This window comes from Spodoptera frugiperda, chromosome 13 (assembly GCF_023101765.2).
Source record: "Spodoptera frugiperda isolate SF20-4 chromosome 13, AGI-APGP_CSIRO_Sfru_2.0, whole genome shotgun sequence".
Classification (NCBI taxonomy): Eukaryota; Metazoa; Arthropoda; class Insecta; order Lepidoptera; family Noctuidae; genus Spodoptera; species Spodoptera frugiperda.
The window spans coordinates 2091596-2103843 of record NC_064224.1 but is presented as its reverse complement, the minus strand read 5'-3'; the positions used below and the strand labels follow the sequence as shown (position 1 = coordinate 2103843).

The 12248-nt window shown below is 40.7% G+C and overlaps 1 protein-coding gene across 5 annotated transcripts in view; it reads left to right on the top strand.

Annotated features, from left to right (window-relative positions):
* Positions 1-232: 232 nt before the first annotated feature.
* Positions 233-12248, top strand: part of LOC118270849 (uncharacterized) — a 37025-nt gene continuing 25009 nt past the window's right edge. For 3 of the 5 annotated variants that reach the window (XM_050697842.1, XM_050697841.1, XM_050697844.1), the window contains exons 1-7: positions 234-783; positions 1280-1430; positions 5378-5537; positions 8768-9031; positions 10167-10380; positions 11042-11195; positions 11735-11903. In XM_050697842.1, coding sequence (XP_050553799.1) covers positions 368-783; positions 1280-1430; positions 5378-5537; positions 8768-9031; positions 10167-10380; positions 11042-11195; positions 11735-11903 — 1528 coding nt within the window. In that variant the 5' untranslated portion in view covers positions 234-367. Of the gene's footprint in view, positions 784-1279; positions 1431-5377; positions 5538-8767; positions 9032-10166; positions 10381-11041; positions 11196-11734; positions 11904-12248 lie in introns of all 5 variants that reach the window. The other 2 variants (XM_050697845.1, XM_050697843.1) reach the window with 2 other exon arrangements.

The window sequence follows — 12248 nt, the reverse complement described above, 5'->3', positions numbered from 1 at the left end:
TGCCTACTGATATAAGTATAGCAACGGTTCGCGAGATAGTGTTATACCTCTATAGGAATTGTTTCGAACCAGAATCGAACTCCCGCCACGTTGTCCAACAAACGGTTGCCCAGCCACTGTACCAAACGTGCAGTCAAATGTTTTATAAACTAACCAAGAAGAATGCATACCAATCTGTAGTAGGTACTTAAAACTCTTTGAATTTTCGAACTGGCAGAAAAGAAGAAAAAGAAAAGTGACAACAGGCCTCTGTCATGTCATTACTCATTGTATAAACGCGATGTTTTTATAGATTCACTAAAAATGTGTTTCGTCTATACAAAGACGAGAATTTTAGCGTTCAAAGCTAAATAAAAAGCCATCCACCATGGCTTTCTTCGCCCTTCTATGGAAGGCGCGAACAATAGAAAAATACAGACTAAACTATGAAAGAGAAAAAATCAATTCTATAGTGTTGGGCAATACGCAGATGGAACAGACGTTGTCCCAAAGATGGAGCCACTATAGACGTGATACAAAAAAACGGATTTCAAGAACATTCAAGAAATGGTATCCTGAAGGCAGCAGTGTGGCAAACTTTTTCCTGTATTTGCGAACAGATCAGACATTTCCCAACTTTCTGTTGAAGAGTGTGATGGGATTTGTGGGAGGCATCATACTGACGTATCTGTGCTTCATGTTTTTCGTCTTCCAGCTTTCTATATCTCTCATTCATGCTACCATCATGAGTTCCATCATTGGCGTTCTTCTTACTTTGGGCTTGGCTTTTAGCTATAGAATAAGGTAAGGATTGGTAATCTCATCATCACTTTCCTACATTCAAATTACTTATTTTCTAACATTCATGACCTAGAAATCAATCCCACCACTTTGGAAGCAAGATTCTATCAGTAGGTAGGTATGCTTCACTTGTCGTCTTTTTCTACTTAGCGGTGTGGTGTCTAATAGAGAAAAACGGTTCATTGCTTTCCGTTTAAAGATTTATTTGTAAAGTAACTTACAGTACAATAAATACCCTTAGTATGAATTTGCTTTACGTTAAACGAAAACGAAACGAGAGCGCATTCGGCGCTCTGATTGGCCGACTCGAGTAAACCAACCGTTTCGCTTATTTTAAACGTAAAGCAAATTCGTACTAAGGGTGCAGCATACTTTCAAGTCTCAGATCATTTTTTCTGGATTGCTTTTTAGTAGTTCGTTAGATAAATTGAATGGTTAGAATTGGAACACAAGCAAAATAAAAATAATATACTTTAACAGTAATTTTCTTCCACCCTAGATGCCTAGTCTTCCTGCTGATCCCTCAATTCTTCTCCCGCGTCGGAAGGTACACCCTGACCTGCTACGCCCTGGTACTCATCCTGACAGGACCTGCCACTAATACCTTGAAGAACTCTGAAGTACTATCTGAATCTATGGCTTGCTCTCAAGTAAGTGGAACTTAGTTTATGTATCTCTAAAAAGAGCACCTGTCCTACTTTTTGATAGGTTAGCAACGCCCTAGTGACCCCTCTGGTAATGCGGGTGTCCATGGTCGGCGCTGATAGGCTTACCATCAGGTGTTCTCCCGGATTCCATTAAATAGGGAGGTACTTTTATTTGATGACTCAGGTAAACCATTATTAAAGCAAAATTAAAACAAATAGGTACCTACCTAACTTCCTAATTTTCAAATTGCACAAATACCTACCTTAGTTTTCAGTACCTACCTAAGTATTCTCAATTATTTGCAAATAAGATAAAAAAATACAATTTCATTAAGAAAAATCTGTTATTTTTTCTTGATTTTGTTGTTTTCTAGAACATGTTTGTCCATAATATGTTTACAAACACCACTAAAACACATTATAACCAAAAATATATAATTTTATTCTCAGTTGGGTATATATTTACAATTTTTCAAAAGAAATTACGTCTATTGAAAAAAAGGGTCGCGGTACTTCGCCTAGTAATTTGCACTCGTAATTTTGTTGCATACATCATGTCTACCTACCAAATCATGTAGGTACCTAATTATTTACATCAAAAGCTTGTTACATAATCATATCAAGGGGACCCTTTTTTTTTTTTTTTTTTTTTTTTTATATTGAATGGGCCGACGTTTGGCCGCTATCTCGCCTGATGGTAAGTGATGATGCGGCCTACGGTGGAGCACGTCTGCCCATAAGCAACCTATTCACTCGGGCTTTGAAGACACCCAGGTTGTACCCATCAGGAAACACAGACTCCGGCAAGGAGTTCCACTCCCTAGCAGTTCGCACAAAGAAGCTTGAAGCGAAGCGTTTCGTGCGAGTGGGTGGGATATCCACCATGAAACGGTGACGCCTCGCCGATTGTCTTGTGGTTCGTTGATGGAAAGGACTAGGGGGAATCAAGTTGTGCAGTTCCCCTGCACACTCTCCGAAATGTATCCGGTAAAAAACGGAAAGGCTTGCGACCTTGCGCCTGTGTTCAAGGCTTTGAAGCCGGGCCTCCACAAGCGCATCATCATTGATGAGCTTCTTGGCACGCCTTTCAATGCGCTCGAGCGCATCCAACTGGTGTCCAGCCGAGCCGTCCCAAAGGTGAGAACAGTACTCCATACATGACCGAACCTGCGCCTGGTACAGGCTCAGTAGTTGTTTCGGTGTGAAGTACCGTCTCACCTTCGAGAGGATACCTAACTTCCTACCAGCCAGATGCGCCTTCGACTCTATATAAGAACCGAAGTTTAGCGTTGGCGATAGAGTTACGCCCAGAAGCTCAAGATGATCCGATATTGGAACGGATACATTTCGGAAAGTAGGAGTCAGCGGAAATTGACTCCGTTTGGCAGAGAAGAGACACGCCTGGGTTTTGGTAGCGTTGAACTTGACCAAGTTGGCGTCACCCCAATCGGAGACCGCCTTCAAGGACGAGTTCAACCGTTCGACCATTGATTCTCTTAGAGACTGGATCTGTGTTCCGCTAGTCCGCGCATCGGACACATACCTTTCAACAACTGTGCTGTCATCCGCATACCCAAAGATACCGGGCTTAAGCAGGTCGTTGATGTGCAGCAAAAAGAGCGTTGCTGAAAGTACTGACCCCTGAGGGACTCCGGCGTTAATGCCAAATTGGTCAGACGAGCAGCCATCGATGACTACTCGAATTGACCGATCCGTCAGGGAGTCTGCAATCCATCTGCACAGATCAGCGGGAAGTCCATACGCAGGAAGCTTGCCGATAAGACTGTCGTGCCATACCCTGTCAAAGGCCTTAGATATATCGAGCGAGACAGCTAATGCTTCCCCGTGCTTCTCGATGGCCTCGCTCCAAATGTGAGTGGCATACGCAAGAAGGTCCCCAGTAGATCGGTTGCGGCGAAACCCATACTGCCGATCGCTGAGGAGGTCGTTACCTTCAAGGTATGCCATGAGCCTGTTGTTAAGCACACGTTCCATACTCTTGCAGAGTATGGACGTGACCGAGATAGGTCGGTAATTATTGGGGTCGGCACGACTACCTTTTTGGGCACAGGCTGCACGTTGGCCAGCTTCCATGCAACCGGCACTTGACCCGTCTCTAAGGAAAGGCGGAACAGACGTGTCAGGATTGGAGACAACTCAGGCGCACAGGTTTTTAAAACCACGGCTGGGATTCCGTCGGGTCCACTGGCCTTATTCACGTCGAGATTACGCAACGTCTTATATACCTCCTTCTGTCGGATGCGAATTTTCGACATTTTTGTCTCGCAAACGTTATGTAGAGAAGGAGGCATAGCGCCACCAGTATCAAGACGTGAAGACTCCGCAAATAGGGAAGCAAACAAGTTCGCTTTCTCTACTGCGGTGTGAGCCAGCGTCCCGTCAGGCCCCAGGAGAGGCGGAAGTGAGGGGCGGCAGAAGTTCGATTCAACCGCCCTGGCTAGGGACCAGAACGCTTTACTCCCCGCTGGGTAGGAAGCCAGTTTGTTCCCTATTCGGCCAATGTGGTTGAACCGAGCCATCCGCAGTGCCTTTTTGCATGACTTGGCAGCCCGGTTGAAGGCTCTCTTCTTCTGAGGAGTGTCGCCAGCCTTACGGCGCCTGGCATCCGCCCATGCCAAGTATGCCGCATGCTTTCGCGCCTCAGCACGTCCGCAGTCGGCATCAAACCATGGACGAGTGCCACCGGAAGATGCTGCGTCCGAGAATGGGATGTAGTATTCCATGCCCTGACGCAGCACCCCCGCTACGGCATCCGCACAAGCTGACGGGTCACTGGATGAGAAGCAAACAGGCCGCCAAGGATAGGATGCAAAGAAAGATCGCATCCCATCCCAATCTGCTGACTTGTACCGCCACATCCGCCGAGATCCTCTGGGACTGGGATCCTGCGGCGAGTGTGTGGACTTATTCCAATCTGAAGTAATAACCACCACCCGTGGACACCCAAAACATTAGACGCGCTACAAGTGCGTTGCCGGCCTTTTAAGGGTTAACAATTAAAGACTTGTTGGGGGATCGGGGATTAGGAAGATTAGGATGGGGGGTAAGTAATTGGGCCTCCGGTAACCTCCGGTAACGGTCACTCACACAACGGGACACAACGCTAGCGTAGTTTCACGACGGTTTTCTGAGAGGTTATGGTATCACTCCGCCGAGTCGGCCTATTCATGCCGAAGCGTGGCTCTTCCACAGTTATTTGTGATACCTTATTTATTTTACGTTCATCAGGTAAAATGAACAATCAGCCTGTAGATTAGGGAACTGCCTATCTAAAATCAAATACCTACCATACGTATATCTAAAAGCTCTAAGCTTCAGCTCATTCTGTCATCTCTCTCGTTCATCCTAATACAAAACGTATCTAACTAGTAGGTATTCAAAAGTATCGCGGGGTCGCCAGACATTAATAAATCTCAAAACTTGAATAACTGGTAAACATGTTGGGTGCTTAACCTCATAACTTTCGTCTGGGCTGCCCAAACGCTGTGAAAACCATTTTATTTTGATTTATTACTGTCTAGAAAAACGGTCTTTAATTCTCTATCTATCTAGGTATTTATTTTCTCGGTTTCTTACATAGAAGCGTTTATGTTCTTACATAGATATAACTTAAAGAAAGCTCCTTATTGTTATGAATGATGGTTCTAACAATAGGCAAAATAAGCATTACTAATTAACTACTCGTCTTTAAAAATGTTTTTTGTCAGGCATCTCATGGGTTGTGTGTTTCCGAAAAAAAACTATGAGACCGATCATCATCCCTAGAATGTTTTTTTAACTGCTATCTCCAGTCCAACTACCAACTTCCAATGACCAATATTGTACATGTGGTTCATGTCAGGACAGGACTGCAGCAATTAATTTTCCTCTCAATCTCTTTGTATTTCCAATCACTCTTTTCAGTGTCCTTACTAAATAAATAATTACAGGAACAAATAAAAACAAGCGTGCACCAACTGAATGATCTGATGAAGAAACCGTTCACCACTATGAAAGACTCGCTGAAGGTGATGGTGGACCGGCTGAAGATGATCACGGCGAAGGTCAAGGAGACGGTGGTGGAACTCGATCGATTGGTTCTTAGTATTGGTGAGTTTGTAGTGCACTTATGGACATAGTTATACGAGTAACTCTGATAATTGGTAGTTGATGTTTTTGATAGGTAGTTGATGAATAGAAAAGTTATGTATTTACCTAATTAATTTAAGTACATTTTGTTAAACAATTCAGTGGTCTAGTTGAAGCAAAATCCCAGCACATGGTGACCATGGGCTTAAATAATGATGATGTATAATGTTCAGAACTTATAGAATTTTTATATTTAAACCGCCGAAATTTATTTTGGGAGCTACGTAAGGAGTATCTAAATACAATTAAAAAAAAATAAGTGTACTTGCCTTACCAACAATATTAACTTGTAGTACACGTACACCTTTCTTTGACATAGTCTTGTTCACAATTCTCACTACATGATTATAATATCGATTTTCTAGCATGCCATGTGGAGTTTCGCATGTTTGTATTGACGGCAATTTCATATAAATATATTATGAGTTAGTGCGAAATGTCTTTAAGTATAGGGAATAGAATATCCACGTAAATTAGCCAAGGAACGTGTATGAAGTAAATCATCTATTTAAGGCGCGGTGAATAGACAACTTTTATGTATTTGAGGGGGTGAAGCAGGTGAAGTGGCGTCTCGTGTACTGAGGGGTGCACCGTGCAAATGTCATTGATACGCGTATTCCATTTTATTTAGGAGCGTAATTTCGCTACTATAGTATCATGGACGAGTGGCCCAGTGCGTTGCTGTCTAGATTCGCGTTCCGTGCTCTTTAAGATCGAATCTCATTACTCGTATTAGTTTTTGTTTTCTTATTTTTTCAATATTATGTTGTATACATTTTTATTTTATTTTTATTTATTTTTTTTATTAGTTTTTTTATGACTAAAACCGAAATCGAACAATAATTTACACAAACTTACTACTACTATAGTTTTTGCGCTAGTGACAGTTGCCTGTATGTCGTTGACGTCTCTCAGTACCACATGATTAGGGATGGACATTAGAAAGATCTTTTTTATCGCTATCGATACTCGCAGCATACATTGAATTCTCTTTAATTTTGTTATTAAAGTGTGTTGTTTAGTTGTGCAGTTTATCTGCGTGTATATAATGTCAATATATGTATAGATACAGATTCAGATGATCCTGACTCAGATAATAATATGAGTTTGGACGAATAAAAAGTAAATAATTTTTCTTAGCAACTTTTTAACCCATCTTATAATGTTCCGTTGTTTCATCAACATAATTAAGGGTTTTTTAAAAATAAAAATTGAACTACGCACAATATTTGTTTTCTATTCCAAAAAATCATCGACTTCCTATCCATATCCATCATAGCAGTACATCTCATCACTAAACACGTCTATGGTGTTACGTATCGCGTCTGTATCGCTACAAACGCGCGTCGACGGCGCTTTTAAAAAACGTGGTGTGCATAGGCCCTTAGACGCAGTAGGCACTAATCTTTTAAAAACTAAAAAAGGGACAGGAGGATATATAAATAAAACACCAATATTAGTATAAAATATGTATTATTCATCTTCAATAATTAGGAGAATGTCATCAAAGAATTGTGTAGGGGGCGGGGTATGTATATTTTCTTGGTATCTTTCCCAATTGAGATAATGGTAACCATATTATACAGGCTGAGATGCACGCCACTGACGAATAACTGATAAAATCGCCACTTCTTCCAAGACTCTTCTGCCAATAGAGTTACTGCGACCAGTCGCAATCGTACAATTATTTACACAGCGATCCATGTCGTCAATATCCGATTGATAGGCTTAAACAGTTGTCCAAAATAGAGAGTCAGGTAATTTAGAGATGCAAGATCCGTCAAAAGTCCTTTATAAAGCCGAGGTCGTGGGGTTTAACAATAAAACATAGAAAATACGTGCGCACTCAGAACGAAACACAACGAACGAGTGTCATCTGTCAATCGGTGACTGACTGATGTCAGACAGAAGTGTTTTAAGAAGTTTAAATCACAGAGTACGTTATACATACATTATTTTACATACATTATTACACAACTTAATTTAAGTTTTCTCGCTTCCTAGATAGAAACAAGGTACCATATTTTGTGATTTCCCTTAGAAAAATATGACGGTTTTTTTAATATACATTTCAACTAGTTAACGTTAACTGCTGGGACTAAAGTCTCCTTCTCCTTTCAATAATGGTACGGAACGTTACTGAATGTGTCATCTGCACCATGCTACGCGGTAATAGTATAATTATGAAAAAAATAATTGTATTTACACAACTTATAATTCAAATCGATTTCGTACAAAAAAAAATATACTGACAACACAACTTAGAAAAAGCTAATTACAAAATAAAATATTACAAACAGCAAAAAGATATGTTAGTGAATGATTATTTTCTGAGCGGCGATTGACACAAACTGACATAGGTCCACCAAGCAGCGCGCCTCAGCGGTCACTGCCGGTCCGCGTAGGAATGAAAGAGAAACGAATAGATGTTATGATCGGACGACGTTTTGTTCGATTCGTTCTGAGTTATTTATCATGAATTATATTAATCCTTACAAATATCTCATTTCAATCGACAAATAAATAAGGCAGATCCCTTTACTATTTTAAATTACGTCACTGTTATTAATTTTATTAAGATATGTTCATAAATAATATAAGTAGTTACAATGGCTAGAATTTCAATTTAAATGGTTAGTTTATGATTTTTTTCTATCGAGAAAATTTATAGAAATCGTGTTTTGAAGAAGGTGGTCCATTCATAAAAATGATCAAGATTAACATATTTTTTTTGTTGCTCTAACATGTAAACATTGGGCAAAAAAACTGTTGAATCAATCCTATTTTGACTATGCACAGCGCCTTAAGTATTTTGACGATTCTCAAGAATTAGTATTCTATCGCATTTAGTTAATTTAAAGTTGGAATCTGGTGTTATATATCTGGTGTTATCTTCATACGTTCTACTCGCATTATTAGCTGTTCTCGTAATATAAATAAAAAATCTAAATTGATTATTCTCATAGTTACCTACAGCTGTGCTATTTTATCCAAGGGGCTATGTCAGATTTTTGTCCCCGTCTACTCAAAATTTCACTTCCTTGCGTCAAATACACCTCTTTTAGCTAGCAAAACTTAAATATTGTAAATATTTGGCCCATTTTTCAACACTGCCTTCCATCTTACATCTACTCTTTCATCATCTATATTTTCTGTTTACCGTTTTATCTAAAACCTTAAAACCATTCCAGTAAGCATCATCCAGTCTTCGTTCTCCTGGCTACAATCAGTAGCAGACATATGCAACGCTCAGCTTGGGACCCCATACGACCGCTGCAACAGTGCGATGAAGGAAGGCATCTCTGATTGCAAGAAGCACTTAGGCCCTGACCTCTCGAAGCTATGTGACGTGGCCTATGTAGCCCAAGCTGCCTGCTACTCCGTGATGCCCTTCAAAGCATTCTGTTACGCCAGTGATTTTATGGATGAAGCTATTCTGGCGACTGTTAAGAAGAGTAAGTTTTGGATTATTGTTATTTCTATATCTAGACTAGTTTCTGTCAGCGGCTTTGCCCGCGTTCCCATGAGACTTATCATATCATCCTATCACCCAAGTCAGCACGCAACCTCTGTATACCAAATTTCAGTAGTTTCAGCGTGATTGACGGATAAACATCCAAAAATCTAAACAAAAAAACTTTGTGATCACATTCAAAATCAAAATAGCTTCAACCACTTGAATTGAAATGAGAGAAAGAATATTAAATGTAACTGATTCAGCTTGAAAAATAATGTAATTTCAACATAGATATCAAAACTAAACAATATAGACCAATTCTTCTTTACAAGTCACGAGACTAACTTCAAATGAATCCTCTCGAAATTATGACCACGGCAAATCAAGTAGGTAGGTACTCGGACATCAATCTACCTATCTCGCTAAATGGATACAGTATCAGCTACAGTAACCGGCACGTCGCAAATTCATCGCATTCCGACCAATTCAGACGTGATCCGGTTTGGAATCTCCACTTAACCACGGACGGAGATTAGCCGTAATAGATTTAGCGTTCTTTATTGGATTTTCAACCTTGTCAGTTTGGAATAACGTCGAATCTCTTTGATAGCTACTGCTGGCGTCTTGTACATTTTCAGCTAGCTATAGGGTATGCAGGCAAAGCCACATTGTGTGTAAGCATTGTCAATGCTATCGATACCTATCTATCTACGAAAAGGGTCAATCTCCAAAACGGGCGTATCTATTCGTGTCATCACTCTGGCGCTTTTGAGATATTTATAGATAGAAAAGAATGATATTCAAATAGTATATTTTTGTTATTTTCAATGAGGTACATAATTACTATTAAAATATCTATATCTGAAAAGCACCAGAGCGTTCACATGAATACGCCCGTTTTGGAGATTGACCGGAAAAAAGGGGCGTTATTATGATAGTTACCTACTTTCTTTATAATTGGCTTGGTTCAGTGGGCTCCATTTTTTATAACTGGACATACAAATAAGATCCGCGAACTATTAAAGCCATTTACATTTATTTTTAAGTACTTTTATTTTTGTAATCGGTGCAAATAAACTGTTTTTCTTTCTTTCTTCTGTCTTTCAAAAAATTCTTGATACTTTTTCTTCCAGAACTAAGAAACTTCAGCGAGCATCTCCGAGCGATGTTCCACGTGGAAGTCCACATGCACCACTCGTTCTCGTACAGCAGCAACACCAGCCGGTCTGCCAGCCAGGTGGCTGCCGGCATCGTCACTGAGATCAGGAACAGAGCTGATCCGCTGCTCACCTGGCTCTCTTGGAGCTCCTGCGTCACCAGCTTGTTCTTGCTGCTTATTATATTCAGGTATTTGAGGTGGTTCGTTATGGAGTAGGTCGTTTAACACGCCAAACGCCATGGGGCCCACCATGTGGGTCCCGCTAATAGAGGATTTGCCTTCAACAGTTTTCTTTTGGCAGCCAAAGACTTAAAATAGATTTGTCAATTAGTGTGACTGGAATGTTGGGTGTTTGCTCGTTGCGGTTTGGATTCAATATCCAGAGAGCTTAATACGAGTTTGTTTTACATTTCCGGCGCTTTTGGCGATCTGATTGGCCGGCTCCAATTAATCAACCAATCAGAACACCGAAGGCAGTCTTGTTTCGATCTCGTGAAACGTAAAACAAACTCGTAACTCGTCTTTGCGTAAAGAAATTACATAGCTGACGGAAAAACCTAATAACACTTTTTGTCTAATCAGTATTAGTACGAGTATGCTTTACGTTTAAAGTAATCTAAGTGAGAGCCTATTCGGCGGTCTAATTGGTTGTTTTACTCGAGCCGCCAACGCGCTCTCGTTTCGATTACTTTAAACGTAAAGCAAACTCATACTAAGGGTACTAATATCAAAACTATCGTTGATTGTACAAAAACAGTACTGGGGCCTTAGTCTGCTATTACAATTGTGTCACAATATTGTAATAGCAGACTAAGGCCCTGGTCTTAAATCCGTGATCATGATTCCCAGAGCCAAATACTACCAACACATGTACGAAACTCGGTCTCGTTTCGACAACCGTTACGTCACCAAGGAGTTGCAAGAGTTGGACCTGAAGAGACAGCGGCAGGGCAGGGAAACCGTCCTGCCTTTGAATAGGAGGGAGCGCGCTAAGTATATCAATGTAAGATTTTGTTTACTAGTGTTAGAAATGGGTAAAGAATTAAGTAAGTCTTTAGGATTTCTAAAACACCCAATCACATTTAATTCTGTAGAGTAAATAGAGATTGGTTCAAGGAAAAATTCAATTTTTGGTAAAAAATAATAAAGAATCCAAATTATCACACAGATAGTTCTGCAGTTTAGTTGTTAAAATGTGACAAAAGAAGTCAGATATTTTTAGTAGCTGCTTGTCTGTGCATCCTAGTTAAAGTGTCGTTTTCGCCGTCATCAGACTGTTAGATACCGATTTAGATTCCTTGTGCGAACTGCTAGGGAGTGGAGTTCCACACAGACTCCGGCAAGCAACTGCTTGCTTGTCTGTGTTGTGTTTCCTGATGGGTATAACCTGGGTGTCTTCAAAGCCCGAGTGAATAGGTTGCTTATGGGCAGACGTGCTCCATCATAGACCGCATCATCACTTACCATCAGGCGAGATAGCGGCCTAACGTCGACCAATAAAAAAATGAGCCTATTTAGGTACATGATGCAATTTTTCTGCAGACAACGTCCTTTCGTCTGGTAGCTTCAGAGAAAGTATACCTGAACCGCTCAGCAGTGTTCATGGCGATCACTACCTTCAAGCTGCTGATACACATGGTGGCTGACTACAGCCTCTACTGGGTCCTGATGACCATACGTTACCATGGGAGCTATCAGACGGAATTGATGCGTGAGTTTTTGAAGTTTTATTTAGTAGATTTGCACCAGATTTGAGACCAACATAAAACAACGCTTGCAATTTGTTCCGTTGTGTGAGTGAGGTTACTGGAAGCCCAATTGGCCCCTTCCTAATCTTCGCAATACCCGATTCCGTAACAACCCTTGACTTCCTAACCCTCAAAATTCCGGCAGCGCACTAATAACACCTCTGGTGTTTCGGGTGTCCACGGGCAGGGCTATTGCTAAGATACACCAGGTAATCTTCAGTTTCAGACTCTTTTCTATTTTATTAGTATATAATGATAAGTCAAATATTTCTCCATCTGTACCTGAAAACCAATCAAGAGTTTGCGTA